The sequence below is a fragment of the Eleutherodactylus coqui genome, chromosome 7 (genome assembly GCF_035609145.1).
Source record: "Eleutherodactylus coqui strain aEleCoq1 chromosome 7, aEleCoq1.hap1, whole genome shotgun sequence".
NCBI classification, from domain to species: Eukaryota; Metazoa; Chordata; class Amphibia; order Anura; family Eleutherodactylidae; genus Eleutherodactylus; species Eleutherodactylus coqui.
In genome coordinates, this window is record NC_089843.1 from 120,253,687 (window position 1) to 120,274,791 (window position 21,105).

The 21,105-nt window shown below is 45.7% G+C and overlaps 1 protein-coding gene across 2 annotated transcripts in view; it reads right to left on the reverse strand.

The window, feature by feature from the left end:
* Positions 1 to 21,105, reverse strand: part of GLRB (glycine receptor beta) — a 76,593-nt gene that overhangs the window by 37,563 nt on the left and 17,925 nt on the right. For both annotated transcript variants that reach the window (XM_066574680.1, XM_066574681.1), the window contains exons 2-4: positions 20,163 to 20,313; positions 11,741 to 11,847; positions 1,251 to 1,318 (exon numbers count right to left, since the gene is read on the reverse strand). In XM_066574680.1, the coding sequence (XP_066430777.1) occupies positions 1,251 to 1,318; positions 11,741 to 11,847; positions 20,163 to 20,284 (297 nt within the window). In that variant the 5' untranslated portion in view covers positions 20,285 to 20,313. The remainder of the gene's footprint in view (positions 1 to 1,250; positions 1,319 to 11,740; positions 11,848 to 20,162; positions 20,314 to 21,105) is intronic.

The following is a 21,105-nucleotide window of genomic DNA, read 5'->3' on the forward strand; positions in this document are numbered from 1 at the left end:
ATCACACTCGCATATAAGAAAAATAATGACAAAAAAAAACAAAAAACCGGTACATTACACTGGTACACATAAAACAAAATCCTGGTCATCTGAGCATTGAATATTCATTCCCTATCTAAGTCGGCCTGTTGCAGTTACAGGGAGAAACATTCCCTGTAGTGACATTAGTCACTGGCAGAGCTAATCAGGGTCTATTACTACCCTGCAGCTCTGCTATAGCAGGGAAGCCCGGCAGTCACGTGACACCCCCCCACCCCCGGGCTCCCGTGGTGTTAGAAACACTTCCACTTTAGTACACACTGCTCATTGATCGATGTGTACAAAAGAAAAGGAGGTAGAAGGGGTTAAATCCCACTTCTCCCTCCTCCTCCGGGTTCTCAGCTGAGACTAACAGCTGAAAACCCGTCATGCTTCTGATTTATTACAGAAGCAGGAGGCTTTAAACCCCACCGTAATTTTACATATGGCTGGGCTTAAAGCCCGGGACCAAGCACCGTAAATTTACAGTGCCTGGTCCTAAATGGGTTAAAGCGGTTTCTGCAGCTCCTGGCAAGAGAGAAGTTACACTTATTCATGAAATGCTGCTAGCCTCACCCGCTTGCCATAAGTGACAGTTTTCTCGTAATTGAGTGTAATTGTAGAAGATGGTCAATCACAGCAGGTCGGAGGAGCTAGCAGCTCCTCAGAAATAAGTGCGACTCATCTCTACAGAAACAGCTTTATGTTTTTGAAACCACTGCATGTTACACCATAAGTGACACCGCTGAAACCTACATGTTTGTCACAACTATGCTGCTCTCCGCGAGAGCGGTATAAAGTATATGACAGGTTCCTTTTAAAGCTAAACTATTCAACTTATGAAAACAGCCAATATGTCTGAGCAAATTTTTCAGTACTACAGAATTAGATGTTCCCCAATTCCCCTCCACAAGACTCACAAGGAGGCCAGCTCCCCCCATACGATAAGTGCCTAAAGCTAGACAAATCCCAGGAGCCAGATAGCCAATGTACCTAGAAATTTGCCGCCATGGGGGGTAGTATTTATTTATTATCTGAATACTAAATATTGGCTCCTGAAGTCTACAGTGCTTGAGTACTTGGGGCAGCCCTGGAATAGCTAAAGCCAATATAATCTGGCTACCATTTCACCTACCAGAAGAATGTAAAGGTGGCCATAAAACCCTGTTGGATGAAGCTGTATTCATGGCATGCGGTACTAGTTAGTGCAATTTCAGTAGCCACATACTTACCATAGTTGTTTCTTGGATAGATCCAAAGCTGTTGATAAATATGTTGACGACAACATCGACCGGAATACCTACAAATAGAGAAAAGCTTTAAAGACTCACATAATAAAGACAAGGCTAAAATATATGAAATAAGTACATAACCCAAATATGCCCCTTCCACGTAGGATTCCAAACAACAAGATAATGAAAAATGCTACTGGCAGCTTTACTTTATGATGGACAGTCATATAGTCGGGTATACCCAAGGAAGGCTGGTAGGGTATATATTCAAGGTGCTGGGTGTCAAGAAGCACCAACAAGCTTCTGATACTTTAAAAGGGGTTATGCCATAAGACTCAACCTCTTTCTGAATGCTGCACTTGGGGGTGAACAATTTAATGCCCCAGGTTCTGCTTTCGGCACCCCAAACAAGCAATTAAGTTGGCTAAGGGAAGCCTCGGCCAGCCAGAAATGTCCCTCAAGGACGGGAATACAAGTACAGCTCAAAGTCAATCAGAATGCCAAGCTCTTCGTCCTAGGTCATAGACAGGATTCCTTAGTGGGGACCCTACTGTATGATGTCCCCATACTCCAGTAACCATCTTGGTACAACCAACGCTTTCTCGACCACATAAGTAACATATGTCATGCAGTGATAGGTGGGGTAGAGCTCCATATCTGGTGGATGCTGGCTGTTTTTAACACCTAACATCAGCCGTCAACATCCACAAATCGCAGTTAGCTGACCACTTAGATGCCATGGTCAAAGCCATGTTCAAGAAACCCCCATTTTCCCCATTAAAAAAAAATCTAAACAATAAAACACAGACAAAGTAACAATGGGTATCATTGCCTCTGTGCAAGTCTAACCTATTAAAATAATGCACTATTTATCCCACATGTTATACAGCTTTTTAAAAAAAATACAGAAAAGTTAGAATTGTGTCATTTGGTCACTTCTACTCCCAAGAAAATGGACTACAAAAATTATGAAAAAAATAGTATAACAACAATAAAAAAGCCTTCAAAAAAGCACCATTGATGCAACAATAAAAAAAAGTTATCACATATAATAAGCAGAGTAAGAGTCATTTTTTTAATGTAGAAAAAGCATAAAAAGCCATCTAAATTCAGCATTGCCGTAATTACACTGACCCGCAGAATAAAGTGAACATTTTTACTGCATTGTGAACAGTGTAAAACCAAAAAACAGGCACGATTGTGTTTCTTCCAGTTTACCCCGCTTATAAAAAACAAAAACGTTTAACAGTCCTCCAAGTTTTTGTTTACAAACAGCCGCCACCTGACAACCGCAGCCAATCAGAGGCTACAGCACCGTTCTCCAGAATCTATACTCTGCGTGGACTGCGAGATTTGCACGCTTTTTACATCCTGAATCAAATCTTAGAAAACTGTATATTTCCGAGCTCAGCACTTCTCCCTCCTCCTTCTGCCCTAGGAGACCTGACAGAGCCGGTTTAAGTTCAGTGCGAGAACACGTAAGGTTATAGACTCTGCTGATAAACCCCTTCATGCATTTTATGGCTTGGAATAAAATTAGTTTAGGGAGAAGACCATTATTTTGTCTTCCCAGAAAGCCTTTTAGTAGTGAAAAAAAGCAAATCTTGTCATTCTGCTGGTAACCTTACAGCAGCATCTAAGGAAATGACCTACAGAAGACGAGATGAAAGCAAGGGGCTTTGTAGCTACTGTATACAGAGAGGACTTGGCCGATGCAGAAAATGGAGCGATTGAAAAATATTTCTTTTACTGTAGCGCTAAAACTGGTTACCACAGCAACCTAGATCTGTACTAGAACATTATTGTCAGTGGATTTCAGCCCACGCAATCACATCAAGTACACTAGCAGAGCAAGGATCGTCCTGTTCTGTATAATGTACCTCTCACCCAGGTCCTCCGCAGCCCGCAAAGGTCTATTTACATCGCGTGATTGCCGGCAATGCGGGAGAGAAATATTAATGGAATTCTGCGGAAATTAGCAAAAAGTTCCTTTCCAACAGTAGATTTCTAGAGGAATCAGTCTACTGGGGTTGTCCCACCATTCACCAATGAAGTCAGGCAGCAGGACTCCCGGGCAAACGACAGCCATTGCCAGGGAAAGCGGCCAGTGCTCACACTTTTACCAATATGTAGTATTACGGGGAATCCACAGAAATCATTCTTTAACCATGTAGAGCTGACTTGTGCCAAGTCCTCCAGCTGCGGTACTTCAATCTAGGATGGTCATCCCACCCGATAGCCATATGCCCTAACGAGTCAGCAATAGTGGTCAGAAAATTCATCATCCGAGACGTTAAAATGATTGAAGCGGTCATGTAGACGAACAGTGCATGACTGGGACCAATACAAGGGGGACTGCGGTAGCTGCATGCAAATAAGGAGACATCTAACTGGCGAGTACTGCATTGTTATATTATGCCATTCCCTTCCTTTAGCCATTTTTTGTAAGTCCTGGAAAACCTCTTTAAACATTGACGGCCTCTTCTGATCCCTACGACCCCCACTGATGAGCACAGTGATTGGGTCTGCAGAACTCTGGCTGGGAGGGTGGTGTTCCCTCCATTGATTACACAGGTGCATGTGTTCCGGCACACAGGGAAGGTTGGACTGACCACTTGGTTTTCAATCCTTAGCTCTTCTCTCTTGCACTTTTTATCAGCTAATTGACCACAACAATGTTTATCTTTGTTAAAGCGTATAAGAACATGTATGAACCAAGGGTGCTTTACACAGGACAATTTGTCGGGCAACAGATGCCCAACAGACCGTGCCTGCAATAATCGCTCCTATACTTTTATACAGAATCGAGCATCGCTCAGTGAATGAAGGCAGAGTGGTCCCGGGGATCATTCCACCCCGTCCCTCTCCATTCACAGTAAGCAGGCCGTCGTTCATAAGTGACCGACTGTTTAAACAGAACGATACATCATTCAGTTTTCTGCATGCAGAAACTGAATGACGAATGAGAAGCAAATGACTTCTAATTTGGCGGTGCATACATTTACACTAAACGATACGAACAATAATCGTTCCATGTAAAAGCACCTTAAGAGAGCAAAGGGAAATTAAGCTGTCAGTCCAGCCTATGGATCTCCTATTCACACTCAGTCTGCAGTTTCTGTATACAATGATCTGTAGAAGCCGCAGAAGACCACGCAAAATTTGTAATTAAACCCCATTGCAAAAAGGTTTGTCAGACCCAAAATACATACCTTTAAGTGGGAAAATTAATAGTTCTCCAGAAAAAGGTGTCCATAGCCTTTAACTCTTCCAAATATTTTTGCATCAATGGAGTATGGTTTTTTAGAAAAATGTTCACTATTAATACATTGGATATTTTCTCTAGATTACGTAGAAATCCTTATTTATATAGCGCCAACATATTCCGCAGCGCTGTAATAATACATATATAAAAGGAAGAAAAGAGGCAAATACTACACTTAGGTATTCAAAGGCTTCTATAATGTTTTCCACCTGTGCATCATTGACTAGACACAATTCTAGGACAACGGTCCACCTGCAGCAACATTTCTCGTACTTGGAATGCTACGATAGGAAGTACATCACAGATTGTCTTTATTGGGTCAGTTACCGTTTATCACGAGCATCTGCCACCTAAATCCTTCCAATGTAGCAAGAAGCTGCATGCAATATTGCCGTAACGGGTCGGTCAATAGCAACTGTAAGGGTCTGTTCACATCATGCTTATAGTATCTGTTTAACGTTTCTGCCAGGATATATATTCCAGTGGCATCCATCACCTATAAGGTCCTGTTATAAAAAAAAAAGAAAAACCACTGCGCAGTATAATATTCTTACTGGTTAGAGTGGTATGGAATACCCTAAGCCAGTGGTGGCGAACCTATGACACGCGTGCCAGAGGCGGCACGCAGAGCCTTCCCTGCTGGCACGCGCCACATCGGCCGCTCACCACTTGTGAATACCAGCAGGGGCCGCGACTCCCCTGCCGGCATTCACAAACGGCACTGCTAGCCGCGCTGATCCCGGCACACACTGACTTCAGTCTGCAGCTGGAATCCCCCTCCCCCCTGCCCCGACATCTCCTACTACTTGGTTCCGCCGGGAGGGGGCGGTGTCCAGCAGCGTGTGTGTCAGAATGTGTGCCGGGAGCATATTAACACTTTCTTCCCCACTTCTGCAGCAATCAGCAATTCCCAGCAACCTGATTGGTTGCTTGGTTTGGCTGATTCACCAAACAACCAATCAGGTTGCTGGGAATTACCTATTGAGGCAGAAGTGGGGAAGAAAAAGTTAATATGCATGCCGGGACCATCGCTGACCAGAAGAGGAGCTGAGCTTCCAGGAGGAGGAGGAGGAGGAGGGGGAGGAGGAGGAGAAGGTAAGTATGTGGGTCTCGGGAGGGGCACTGTGGGGTGTCACTAATGCACGGGGGGGGGGGCCGCTGGGAGGGTGTCACTAATGCACTGGGGGGCCGCTGGGAGGGTGTCACTAATGCACGGGGGGGGGGGGGCCGCTGGGAGGGTGTCACTAATGCACGGGGGGGCCGCTGGGGGGTGTCCCTAATGCAGTGGGGGGCCGCTGGGGGGGGTGTCACTACTGCACTGGGGGGCGTCTCTAATGCACTGGGGGGCCGCTGGGGGGTGTCCCTAATACACTGGGGGCCACTGGGGGGTGTCCCTAATACACTGGGGGCCGCTGGGGGGGTCACTATTATCGCTGTGGGGTGGGGGACACGATTACTGCTAGGGCCGCTGTGGGGTGGGGGTCACTATCACCGCTGGAGCCGCTGTGGGGTGGGGGTCACTATTATTGCTGCAGCGTGGGGGTCACTATTACTGCTGGGTGGGGGTCACTACTATCGCTGGGGGTGCTGGGGGGTGTCACTATTACCGCTGGGGGTGGGGGTCACTATTACCGCTAAGGCTGCTGTGTGGTGGGGGGGGTCACTATTATCACTCTGGGGGGGGTCACTATTACCGCTAAGGGCCGCTGTGCGGTGGGGGTCACTATTACCGCTGGGGCTGCTGGGGGGGGTGTCACTATTACCGCTGGGGCTGCTGTGTGGTGGGGAATGTTTACATGTGGCGGACATGGGCAGGGCCGCTTCAAAATAGACAGCGTGCAGATTTTGACTACTTTTTGGATGCGGAAATGCTGCAGAATTTTCCACAGAAATTTCCCCTGAGGACATTCTGCAGTATTTCCGCATCCAAAAAGCAGTCAAAATCTGCACGCTGTCTATTTTGAAGCGGCCCTGTCCTTTTTAGAACGACGAGGGTAAAATCATACGTCGTGATAAGCCCCGCCCCCCTGACGTATTGGCACTTTGCGATAAATAAGTGGGTTTTAGGTTGCAGTTTGGGCACTCGGTCTCTAAAAGGTTCGCCATCACTGCCCTAAGCTGATACACTGTTCCATACTTTTTTTTAAAGGTGTATACACACAAAAAAAAAATTATATAAATAAATAAAATGTGTGTGTATACACCTTTAAAAAAGGTATGGAACAGTGTATCAGCTTAGGGTTTCAGCACCAGTGGTGCGGATGGCTTCCATATATATGTAAGCCAGCCCTCAGGCCAAGAGGACCCTTTCGTGGCCAGTGTCAGGCAAATTTAACCGTTGACATGTTTAGGGTATGTTTCACGAGCCTGCCCGTCAATGAATGTAGCCTTGGTCTAGATTTGTATAAACTATCCCCTTTTTTCCTAACTATACACAAAAGTAGGTACCATGATATTACAGCTGTGTACATAACGTACCCAGGTGTGCATGTGACCAAAGGATTATATGGATAGAATTGCTGTCAGTGTATCATTCATTGCCATTGATGTTACCTCTCTGGGATATCCTTAAATCATGACCTGTTGAGGGAATTTGGAGGACTGGGGATGAGAACCACTGGAGGAAAATTTACTAAGCTAAATGCACCAGATTTACACACACAAAAAAAAAGGTGCTCTATTTATTGAGAGAGGGGGAACCGAACCGCGCCAATATTTAAGAGCACAATATTAGTCTAACGTAAGGGTGCTTTTTAGAGATGAGCGAATATACTCGTTTCGAGTAATCACTCGATCGAGCAGCGCGATTTTCGAGTACTTCCGTACTCGGGTGAAAAGATTCGGGGGCGGGGGGAGGCGTGGCGGAGCGGGGGTAGCAGCGGGGAACAGGGGGGAGCCCTCTCTCTCTCCCTCTCCCCCCACTCCCCGCTGCAACCCCCCACTCACCCACGGCGCCCCCCGAATCTTTTCGCCCGAGTACGGAAGTACTCCAAAATCGCGTCGCTCGGGCGAAAAAGAGGCGTGGCTTTTGAATGGAACGCTTATCGTTCGCCTGAACAAACGATGCCACAGTTGGCTTGAGCAGTCAGTTTAGACCCAAAAATGACTTGTTTATTTATGTTTAACAGTATCATTCATTTGGCTGTACTAGTGTGAATGAGAACGACTGACCGATCAAAGGATGAGCAAATCAGCCAACAATGATTTATATGCTTGTATGAAACGAACAAATCATCATCCAATCGTTGGGCGCGTTTACATTAAACCAGCATCGTTCGCTTAAACAATCTTTTGAGTGATAGTTCAATGTAAAAGGGCCCTAAGCCAACTAAGAGGTGATGTAAGGGGGAGAGGAGGGTCTACCAGAACTCTGAAGTGGAGTTTAATTAATGTCCAGCTTCCACAATAACAATTCAAAAAAGCAAACATCTGGGGGTCCTGCTTCAGAGAGCCCCTTGTAAAGGGCTGTCTGCATGGGAAACACTCGTCAGCGTTTAATTACCCACAACAGCATTCAAGGGGTTTACTAGAATGGACATTCGTTCCCTATTCCAAGGATAGGTGATAAGAGTTTAATCTATGGAGGTCTCAATGCTGAGAACCCCACTGATCCTGAGAACGGGGATCCAGTATTCTCCTCTCCATCACTACAAGCTTACTGCACTCCCCGCAGTGAGGAGTAGATTGAATGAAGTCACGATCGCACAAGCGTGGTATGATTATACTCAGCTATTTCCTTCAGCCCCATTGAACTGAATGGAGAGGTGGCGTGCAGATATGACAGACACTCCATACAATCTCCACATCACTTCAGGTGGGTACAGCGAGCCTGCAGCGAGGAGGAGAGGGGAACATGGGACCCCAGTTTTTGGTATCACCACTGAGCCTCCACTGATTAGACTTTAATCACCTATCCTATGGATAGATGAAGAGTCAGTTCTGGTACAACCCCTTTAAGAAAAGTAAAACAGTATCTGTCCCTTAATTGTCTTATTGAACTCTTTCATAGTTAACGGGGTTTTCCAATTTTAAAGCTTCTGTGCAGGTAGTTTAACTGCTGCATGAGTTCGTACTTACTACAGCCTCTGTAAGCCAGGGCCAGATGTAGTGGCATAAGCATTCAGCTGGTGGTTACTTCCAGCTTGTGTGATGTACCGTATACCACGTACATGGTGATCCACCCCCTGCTCCTGATGTCAAGGGTCTCACATCTCCATGCCGCCATCTCTGGGGATGTGCTGGGCAGCAGATGATACAATGTCTCACCGTGTTGTCCATGTATTACTTTGTAATAGAGGGGTATGCGAGTAGCTGCAAATACAACGTCCGTGAGAGGGGAGGGAAATCATGAAAGCAAGGCTCAATGTCCATGGGCAGATTTGAGTTGCGGAATCCGCGCAAAGATCCGCAATTCAAGCCACCTATAGGGCAGCATGGGCGTCTGCACCTCAATTCAAATATGCAGATTTGTTTTCCGGATTCCGCATGCGGAAAACAAATCGCAGAGTGCTCCATTTTAGTGCGGATGGCTTCTATTGACGTCAATGGAAGACGTCCGATCCGCAGCCTGTCCGCAGTTTCCAGTTGCAGATTCCAACGGGAATACAAGGGTTAAAAAAAAAACCTGTATTGCACATGTCCGCCAGCTGGTCTTCCCCACACATCCACGGTACAAAAAAAATAAATAAAGATGACCCGGATAGGTATGCCAGGTCCCCGGTCACAGGCAGGGTTGGATTCGCTGTGGGCTCCCGCATGCAGAATCCGACCCACCCGTCAACATGAGGCCTGACTGTAGTTCTTTAAATTGGTGATCCTTCCCTAGACATGGTTCAGAGCGTCATCCATTAGCTAGATAGGAGAGCTGTTGGATAAGCTCCAGCTTTATAGGACTCCGCAGAAATATGGATTTCAGCAGCTGACCATGCTACAAGCAGACAGCCCAGTTAGCAGTCCCTGATCTAGGACTACAACAGGCATTCTTTCAACAACTGATTTTGTTTAGGGCATCTCCATAGAAATAATCCTAGCTGTTCGCTGCCGGCGTGTCGCTAACTAGACATGGCCGCTCATGAGTATCAGAGATAACTATGCAGTTAACAGCTCATTGAGCTTCGATGATACAGAAGTACCGCGAGTCCTCCTACATCAGACACTGTACAGTATCTAGTTCTTCCCAGAATATAAATCACCATGCCAAACAGACATAAATGGAGAGAGATTTCAGCTCTGAAGCGTGTTTTGTGAATACAGCTTTCAGCAAAAATACACTATGATGTGGAAAACATTTTGATCTTGTGCAATACAACCTTTAGGGCTGGTTCCCACGGCCGAATTTCTGCCGCGTTTTACATGGCGGAAATCCACGGCATTGCCCCCGCAGCTATTAGGTTCTACTGAACCGAATAGCTTAATGCTCACACTGCGTAATTCCACCGTGGAATTCCGCAGTGTGAAATTACCTGCGGTACGTCCTATTTGCCGAAGGAATATGCGCGGACGGCTTCCATTGCAGTCAATGGAAGCCCTCCGTCACGCTATACTTCCGCTGTAGCACAGCGGAAGATAGCGTGAAAACGCTTCCCCGCCCACCGCGTCATGAAACACTGCCGGCGTGCCATGCGGGAGCTGCACAGCGGATCCAGATGTAAGTATAGGGTCTTTGGGGGGCGGGGGGGGCGTGACGGACTCCGCTGCGGTATCCCGCTTGCGGAGCCCGTCACGGCCGTATGCATTAGGCCTTAGAGTTTCTGTTTTCATTGGCATCAAATTTATGTATCGGAACATCATTAAACTTGAGTCGTGACTGTTTCAAATTGGGAAGATCATTTGTAATAACCCAGTACTTTATATATTTTACTGCTTATATAGCGCCAATTTACTCTGTGGAGCTGTACAGTATTCACAGAAAAAGCCAAAAATACAATACCTGAAGGTCTGCTAAGCAGACACGGTCGCCATAGGCACGATCGACATAAGGCAGGCACAATCGCCGTAGGGCAGGCGCAATGGCCGTAAGCCCTGGAGATATGCAGTCAGCCAGACAATAAAGTGGAGGAGCAGCTTGTTCTTGGCAAGCTAATATGCAGTCACCCACTCAACCCAGCCCAGATTGGGGAGGAGTGACTGCATATACTAATAGCCTGCACATGTGAACGATACCAAAGATGCCAGCTGACTGCATATCTCCAGGGCTTACGGCGATTGTGCTGATGGCGATTGTGCCTGCCTTATGGCGATCGTGCCTATGGCGACCGTGTCTGCTTTGCAGACCTTCAGGTATTGTATTTTTGGCTTTTTCTGTGAATAATGTCTTTGTTTTTTCCCTCACCGCTGTGATTTTATGTAATTTATTGTGTGTTAGCGTAGGTACTGACGGAAGCGGTGTGGCCTCGTCGCGGCCCGTCAGCATATGCGTTTTGGCCAAAATGCAGTACCAACACCCGCATTTTATTAGTATGCATTAGTACTTTTGTATGTAGTTTGCTAGTTGGTGGGGGAGCCCAAGATGTCAGCCAGTGTGGCCCACTTTAGAGATACAGGGCAACCCGCTGTTATATCAGCCAGGGTTGATATCCTGTATGGTGGGTCACCATCCATCTGTGGCTGACATCTTTGGTATCGTTCACATGTGCAGGCTATTCGTATATGCAGTCACTCCTCCCCAATCTGGGCTGGGTTGAGTGGGTGACTGCATATTAGCCTGCCAAGAACAAGCTGCTCCTCCACATTGTCTGGCTGACTGCATATCTCCAGGGCTTACGCCATTGCGCCTGCCCTACGGCGATTGTGCCTGCCTTATGGCGATCATGCCTATGGCGACCGTGTCTGCTTTGCAGACCTTCAGGTATTGTATTTTTGGCTTTTTCTGTGAATAATGTCTTTGTTTTTTCCCTCACCTCTGAGATTTTGTGGAGCTGTACAGAGATTACCATCACTCACATCATTCCCTGCCCACAAGAGGACCGACAACATAAATTCCCCAGGAAAAGAAAGCAGGATCAGGCAGCAGATTAGGTGCTTCAAAATGTTAATGCATAAGCATCAATTATATATACCTCATAGCCATAAAAATAGCGACCCTACAATATACGGGTCTTTGTCAAGCCAAACTTCATTTGGAAGGGTCCCCCTATATGGTTGGTGAGTGCCGCTGTATCCCCTTGTTTTCACATTTGCAACATAAATTCCCCATACATCCCATTTTAGAACATATGCAACAAACCTTTGAAGTTTGGCCTTATTCTTGGGTCATAGCTGACCAGCAGTCTGTTTAATATGTTGCTAGTGGAGTTCGCAGGAACTCTTGCAAGATCTTCTGCAGATTGCTGGCTGTATAAAGTAGAGGAAAAAAAAGATCACATTAACGCACTACAGTCTATAAAAATGTACATATGACACATAAAATGTACATCACAACCGTTATGAAGGGGGTCTGTCATACATTTGGGATTCACTGCGGATTTGAAGGTTAAAAGCAATTAGGGAGGTGGGGAAAAGGATGGTAGGTAGGGATGAGTATTTTTTCTTACATCCACGCAGGGAAAAAAAACAAAAACACAATCCGTGATCTCCTGCAAGCAATAAAAAAATCCTTTTAAAGACGACCCGCAGTGAATCCACTGCAGATATCCACATGAAAAATCTGTGTGTCCCATTGACATTGGGTCTTAGGCCACCCCCTAGGGGCACCCACACGGGAGATCCACAAATCAAGCCGCCTATAGGGATGCATTAGCATCCGTAAAATAATGAAAAGCATGCTCCATTTTCTGCAGATTCCCACACAGACTACTTCAATTGTCTTCAGTGCAATGTAGTGCCTATTTCCAGGCCACTACACTTCCGGGCACTTGTCATCGCCATCAGGGTTTTAAGACCCCGCCTCCAGCAACAGATTGCTCCGATTGGCTTAGCTCGCAGGCTCATCTAATCACAGCCAGCGCTGGATGCATTAATCACAGCCATTCTATGAATGGCTGTGATTGGTTCATTGAGCGCTGGCTCTGATTGGTTCATCAATCGCTGGCTCAGCCAATCAGAGCAATCTCTTACTTGAGGCGGGCTCACTAGCAAAAGATGTTCTGTTGGTGATGACAAGTGCCCGGAAGCCTGCCTGGTGCTCCGGAAAGTAGCGTCAGGGACCCAGCCAGCTAGGCGAGTATTGTTTTTTCTTTAGGTAGAGTTCCTAGTGCAAGTGTTTAGAGCGGTCTAAAACGTGGTACCAAGTTGTGGCACGTTGTCAGCAGAGCTAAAACTGATGCCCATTTAATGGGCGACGCAGGGCTGAAAACAGCCAAAGATAGAACATGCATTGCTCTTGAAGACGCTGCGTTTTGACACTTGTGTGAGCAGCCCCATTGAAATGAATGGAAGCGTCGTACAGCGTTTAGGCAGCACTAAACGCTGTACAAAAACGCCTGTGTGAGGGAGGCCTTATGGGAAACATTTGGTCATAGAGGAATCATATCTATTAACATGTGAAAGGAGGTATTCACTGGTCACGGAAGATTTTTCAATTTTGGAGCCTGAGAGGTAGAACTATATGGGTGAAACAAACCAAGAATGTGCACAGATTTACCCAGAACTAAGCAGCCAGCACTGGTTTTGTCCATTTATTCAAAAATTCACAAAGGAAGCTGTTTCTTGCCTTTCTCCTTAAATGGCCTTAACATTTCTGTGCTGTCCTCATGTTCTCATACTACCATCTTTTGGATACTAGAGCATGCAATATGCACTGAATGTGTGTTAATCCCTTCCCGCAAGGGTACGTCATGGGAGCGGGGTACTTCCCGCAAAATGACATACCCTTACATCATAGGGATAGCGTGAGATTATAGCAGGTCATAGGGAGAAGACACAAATTAGATATTAGAAAACACTTTCTTACAGTGAGGGTGATCAATGAGTGGAACAGGTTACCACGGGAGGTGGAGAGTTCTCCTTCAATGGAAATGTTCAAACTAAGGCTGGACAGACATCTGTCTGGGATGATTCAGTGAATCCTGCACTGAGCAGGGGGTTGGACCTGATGACCCTGGAGGTCCCTTCCAACTCTACCATTCTATGATTCTATGACTCAGCAAGTAAGAAATACATAGATATCCATGGACAGCACAGTGTCCAAACAAGATAATGGATAAACGGATAATAAATAATGAAGCTGGGTGCACAAATAGTAATGTCGCCCAATAAGTTCAACAACGCCCGCATTTGGGTGGTTGCCAGGAAAACTAGTAACATTAGTAATGTTGTCACACGGATTCCCTCTGTAGAAGGGGCCTCGGAGGTGTAAAAGTAATCCATCTACATCGTTTTATACATTTCTTTGTATTATTGCAATTTTACTGAGACTTGTGAAATCAATCAAAAATAGGATCAGCCTCTAGACAGAACTGCATATGACCTGTCTGAGGCCATCTTCAGGGTTAAGGCATTACTATATACGGGTATGGTTATAGACAGTCGCTGGCTCATGTAATGTATACATCATACATTATCCTTTAAGATGATTCGCTGACCAAGTGTTATACATGTCAGTCAGTGATAGGATAGTTATCGGTGTTGTCAGACACTCATTGGTTATTGTCACTTCTCTTTTACAGTTAAGAATAAAAAAAAAACGGGAAGGTTTAGTTCAGAAGGGCTCTGGGCTGTGACTACCACTTCTGCGTTGTGTCAACGTTCTTCTCCAGTGCACCGCATACTTAATTGATAAGGCTACAAAACCCTTGGGCCGCCTGCACACAAACAATCCGGATTCCGCACGTGGGAGCCCGTGTACCTTCTCTTCCTGTACGGCAGATGACCGTGGACACTCACCGGTGGTCATGTGCAGTACACGTTCGTTTTTCCCGTGCCGTCGCTAGGCGATGATGTGGGTACTGGCAGCCTATCCACAATGTCAATTGCGGATGGGCTGCAGGCAGGACGGCTTCCATTGACTTCAACGGAGGCCTTCCACACAGAGTCCTCAGCAAAATAGAGCATGCTGCAATTAGTTTCCACGATTGTGAAGGAAAAAGTGAAAGTACATAGCATATTTTGAAAGGCACTTGCTGTGGATCCTCTGTGCAGACGCCCAGCACGGATTTTACAGCAAAAATCCGTTTGTGTGCAGCCGGCTTTAGAGTCTTTGGTTCAATATGGATACTCTAACAGAGGCATACAGAGAAGACCTAATGTACATCCTCGCTGCATGCCTGTGAATACAGATCACTGGTAAGGCCAGACTCACACCAACAGGTCAGATGCTGCATGCGGATTTCTGCAGCGGAAGATCTGCAAAAAGTAATTATGGAAAATCATGGATGTGCGTGTTTTCCGTGAAGATGAATGCAATCACAGCGTATCATCTGTGCAGAGGAAAGAGCTCTCTGTCGCCTCCAGCCGGCACTCCGGCTTTTCTATGGGCTCCTGTCCACGGCAGCCGCCACTGGGGAGCAGGGGAGAGCTGATGGTTTTCCGCGCTAAGCCTATCTGACAGCTAGGATCACTGCGGAGAATCGTGTCTAATCGCAGCATGCTGCAATTTAAGACCCATGAGTGGACAGCAGAGCTCCGCTTTCCATAGTAAGTCTGTGGAAAGCGTTCACTGCGTTTCCCGCGGCCGGATTATCACCGCGGGAAACGCAGGGAAGAATCACCCATGGACAGGAGGTCTATTTATTTTCCTTTGAAGGTGCGATCACTTCCGCCACTCATATGCAATGTTAATTGTGTATGGGCGACAGACACTCACATTCATTGACTTCAGTCAAGGCTGCCTGCACAAAATCCGTAATAAAATAGAGTATGCTGTAATTTTTTTATTCCGCTCGCAAATCCTATCTACACGTTTGAGCGAAGCTGCAATAATTCATGCCTTTCAATGGACGCATATTACCATGTATCATTCTTCTGCGCGGGTGCTGATCAAGGAATCCTGCATACAGGCATATTTTCTGCTCGTGGAGGGAAGGAGGAAAATAAATAAATAAATAAATAATTTAAGAAAAAAAATCCAAGTCAATGGAAGCCGTCCGACCTGCGGCCCTTTTGCAACTAACATTGCAGAAAGGTAGCCAGACCCGTGTCTTCGCCTAGCGACGGCGCAGGAAAATCTATACTACGCATGTGCGACGGCTTGCTGTCTGGACTATACTTGGCACAGAAAAAGCAGAGAACTGACAGGTACATGGGGTTACCGGGCGGGCACAGGGTCAGATTCTGGTGCAGGATCTCGCATCTGGAATCCGACGCGGTCGTCTGCAGCTGGCCTAACAGTAATGTGATGGACTCTTAACATTAGATCACTGCCTGTCAGTGATCTGTATGTGCAGACAGCAGGGAACTCAGACAATGTTTCCTGACAACTTGTGGCCCCACAGGAAAAGAAAAAAAAAAGGAAGATAAAAATTAAAAAAACTAAGCAAAACTCCCCCCTGCACATCCCTCCAAATCCACGTACATCAATTCTAGACATCCTGCATGACACGGATGCATTCTGCATTTGCATCTGGTACTCTAGCATTAATATGTTCCTGGCAAGCAGAATATACTATAATTACCCCCAGCCACCAATTTCTGTTTGTTCTACTCCAACCCCATCTGCTTTTGCACGCCTCATGTCCACGGGGAAAATCAGGTCTGCTACGGATTCTCCATGGAGAATCCGTAGCGGGTCCCTCCTGCCCCGCGGACATGAGGGCTGAAAATAAGAATTACTCACCTCTCCGCATGCTCCCGCATCTTCCCTCCTTCGCAGCCTTATCTTCTCTCCGTCGAGGCCGGATCTTCTTTCTCCGGCCCGGCGGATGTGCTCGGCACGCCAACTGGGTGCCGCGCGCATGCGCCGGGCACATCCACCGGGCCGAAGAAAGAAGATTCGGCCGCGAAGAAGGGAAGACCCGTACCGTCCGGAGCAGGTGAGTTAAATTCTGGTGCGGGTCTCCCACGGATCCGGACGGCTTCCATAGGCTCCAATAGAAGCCTGCGGGAGCCGTCCCCTCGGGAGACCCGCACCTAAATGGAGCATGTCCGGATTTTTTCCTGCACGCGGAACCTGCGCCTGCAGGGATAAATGACATCCGCAGGTATTTAACTACCTGCGGGTGTCTAATGCATCCCTATGGGGCGCGGTTCCACGTGCAGGAAAAACGCTGCGGATTTAAATTCATAATTTGCCCGTGGACATGAGGCCTTACTAAAACAATATCTATACTTGGATGATTATTCTCCAGGGAGCTACATTTAAAGCTGAACCAGGATTTTTACCTTTAGAATTATCGCACAATGTGCAAATATTTGACATCAATATATACTGAAAAATTAGAAGATTCAATTTAGGGGTAAATATTAAAGAACTAAAGCAAAGCATCAGAAATGAGAAAGAACCGTGTTTTATCAATTTTTATATTTCCCCCCAAAAATAAATGAAGACGACTTTCAAAACTAATATCTACCACAATTTTAAACACTAAAGAAAGTCTCCTGTGTCGTGAAAAAAAAAACAAAAAACATTTTGGAGTAGACAAAAGAAACAGGAAAAAGAGAAAAAGTAACACACACCTTTAAATTGGCACGGATTTTGACTCGAAATCATCTGCCAACCCGAAGGGGACTTCAGCCTGTGCTGCTCCCAATACCGAATGTTGCTGTACCCCACACCACAGTGCACACCGCCACCTACAGTGGCATCACATGGACGCCAGCAGTCAGACAGTAGCAGTCGCCGGTGTGAGCTGTGCTCGGGGTACAGCAGTGTGCAGTATTGGGAGGTGAGAGGAGAGCAGTGCAGATCCACAGTTGACTTCAAGTCACAATCAAACGCTGTGGATTTTGCTGCAGGATTTCCCGCTGAGGATAATCTGCAGCATGTCCTCTATGTATTCTAAGAGGGCAGCATTCTAGAAGGTGATAATTCGCTCAGGTTGTGAGGGCTTAAAGCTCCTCTGGTCATGAAACGGTTAATCACCTAAACTCTTATAACAGACTAATTTGTGCACCTTTGTAAAACTTACACTTAGATATTAGATTACTAAACACACAGCTATTTGCTAAACTAGGACTCTTCCTGTATTTGCTCTTTCTGAAGTCCGGGAAGTGGAGGGGATTCTGACCTGCGGCTCCATCAGCAGAAACACACGCTGATACACCGTATACGAACGATGGGGCAGCGGCGGACCCAGGTAATAACAGCTTATATCTGCTGACTAGTTGGAGGAAGATGGCGTCAAATTTAATTTCCTCTCTGCAGTCCTAAATCATTATCAGATCCCTTCAGCCCGTAAAGTGAATTAGGAGATGGCCACGTACTATTACACGGATGGACGTTCATGTGGATAGCTGCCACGTAACACTAAATCTCCCTTGCCCAACTGCAACTTTCCCACCAGTCAACTGTTTGTTGGGGAGTGCAAACTTCTAAGTAGTTGGCTCCGATGATACAGTCCAGGTAACGTTCTGCATTCTGGACGTGACAGACGGATGGAACGGAAATATGAGGATATTGCCCATTGTATTCAATGGGGCTGGTGGCAGCAGCGCCGACCCCATCGAAAGCAATGGGAGACCTCCGCAAACCTCTGCCACGGCTGCGACAGCCGCGGTGGGGATTGCCTTCATCCCCACAGTGATTAGAGTCCGTTTTCACATGAAAACGCCTCACATCCCTGGGGGTTTCCCATGTTGGCAAGTGCGATATCGGGCCGTGAATCAGGGTACGATATTGCCCTCGCTAGTGTGAAGGAGTCCTTAGGCAATCTGTGGAGTCATTGGCAATCAATGGCTAGTCAACACCCAACAGCAAGCTGCGTGGACCTGCAACAACGTTGAAGTTCTAGGCCACAATGCTGCCGCAACACAGCCACGCAGGAAGCACTTAGTGAGACTTACCCCAACCCATATGCTCCAAATTCACGATTTAATCACCAAATCATAAATGGTAACATCTTATATGTGTATACAAAGCAACTGAACTTTTTGGGGCCAAAACCGTAAGACTTTGAATAAAGACATAATACAGTTCTAAAAAGCTAATACAGCGGGCAGAACAAGTTGGCGCACCATCAAACGCCATACGTATGGAAGTATTCCCCCCCTAAGCAATGCTTCAAGAGAATATATCCATACACATGTAATCCGACGGAGCCAAACCAGCCGTCCAGGTTCTGTTCACACGTTTCTGCTCCAAGACCCTACAATGAAACTTAATATATATTATATATTTTTCCAAAAATCAAATGAGCTTCTAATACTCCTAAATGTAGAAAGTCTTCATCTTCGCAGAATCTGTAGGCATGAACTGGAAATACATTCAAGCACAATTGTCATATTTAAGGAGACTGAGTTCCTAGCCAATTAGTTTCCTAAGCTCTAATTAGATTTGCATGCTTCAGAAACCTTGCCAAGCCACTGATCCATGGAAGGATAGTCACCTGCAGGTAATTTCTTCATGCACAGCAGGTTTCTTGTATAAAGCAAACATGACTGGTTCTATAGAGTCGGCTCAATCCCAGGGAACGCACAGCGCTGCATTGTTGCAGGACAAGCCCGAGCTGTGCAGCAAGAAAGGACCGTTCCACCACAATCAATACGCTCTCTCAGGCTTTGTTCAGTACAACAGTAGGAAAAAATAGTGCTGTACTGCAAAAGGCATTTTAAAAAAATGTTTAATTACACATCTTTCATGCCTGCCCATTTATTCTGATCTTGGCACAGCATCGGCACTGGATGCTGCTGTGCAACAGGGACGGGTTAGCCCAGTGCACGTGGAAGTTGTAACAGTTACAGCAGAACAATGGAGTAATCTGCTGGAATTGAAGAATAAGACTACATTAACACGTGGCAAAACTTGCTGTAGACTGTAGCGTGGAACCACCTGAAAACCTGCATCTAAATTTCACCTCCTCATTTGAAGAGGTGAAATCCACAAGAAGAATCTGCAGCCTAAATTAACAGGCTGCGGATGTGAAATCCGCACCACATTTTGTGCACCATGTGGAGATTTCTTAACCCTTTCCAATCCAATTTGTATCCAGGTTTTCCTAGGGGGCTTACTCTTTTTCTGCCATTATACAACGGCGCCATCTGCTGGCTAAAACCAGTACTGCATGAGGTGACACATTGGATAGGCTCCGACAGCAGAGAGGCTGGAAATATACAGTAAGAGAACCCCGACGGACATCTTCCAACATCAGAGCTGTACAGCCTTAAATCATAATGTCTTCAGACGTCAGACAGTGGAGTGGAAAGGGTTAAAACTTGATCCATGCAGCCTGTACTGTAAATGTTGCAGATTCTCCATGTGGACAATCTACAGTCTTTGTGCCAGGTGTATAAAAACCTCAAGGGAATGGTCAGTTAGTTATGTTTAATACAGATTGTGGAAAACGGACCTAGGATAGGTGAATGCATGTCCAGGCGGGAGGGGGAAGAGGTTACGATTACCATTTAGCGTAACCAAAGGTGTTCAGTTTTCTGCACTAAATTCCCCTTACTCTGACAATGTAATCACTTACATATAACAATGTTACAATCAGACATATAAAACTTTCATTTTCAGTCAGTGCTTGATTATTTTGACCATTAATGTATTTTGGTTTACTCTTTTTACTTTTACACATTAAAGCTTTAGCTACTTAATAAGAGAATAAAAGGTGACATACGATGGGCAGAGGTATTGCTTCTTTTTCCCCTTTCCTTTCTTTGAGGACTTCTCTTTAGAATGCACTCCATCCAACCATAAGGAAAATACGAGAACCGCTAAAATCCCCAGTATGAACTTCATCTCGATACATTAACTTCACAGCAACAGACCTGTAAAATAAGAGCATATTAGTGGGGAAAACATGAAGAGATCCCTGCTTACAAGAGAGACATGCAAAGAACAAGATAAGCATCTCAGTGACTTGCATCACCTATTAACCTGCAGTGGTAATGGCTAAATCACAGGCTATACCTATACGTGTGTGTAGGGGGTTCTATTGTCCTCTTGCATCATGGGAGCAAGAAAACAAAATCCCTGCAGGGAACAGATCCGTCCTATGATGGGACCGAATGGTTCCGGATGCTGCACCAATGTGTCCGGGATCTGTGGACAGAGGCTCTTGCCTAATCTATCTATAATGCCCAAAGGGGGTTTCCAGGCAAAAATACCACTGATGACCTATACCCTCAGGATATCCACCCTATTTGGTGTCATTTTATCTGTGACGACCAGTACAATAAACACAACACTTTTTTTTAATAGTTTTTGCTGTGCAGGATAAAAAATAAAAAAAACAGAGCCAAGGGGCTTATTATGTTCGTTTTGCCTTCCAAAACAATGCAATAAACGTGTTCAAAAAAAGCTCTATGTACCCCAAATATGGTACCAATGAAAACTGCAGCTCGTCACACATAAATCGAGAACTCTATTGATGGGAAAATTAAAAAAAATAAAGAAGTTAATGGGACTTTGAATACAGCGATGCAAAAAAAAGAAAAAGCTTTTATTGTGCAAAAGTGGAAATCCCTAATAAAAAAATATAAAATTTTATATATAATTTTTGGTATCGTCGCAATCATATTAACCATAATAAAGATATCATGTCATTGGGGCTTATTTAC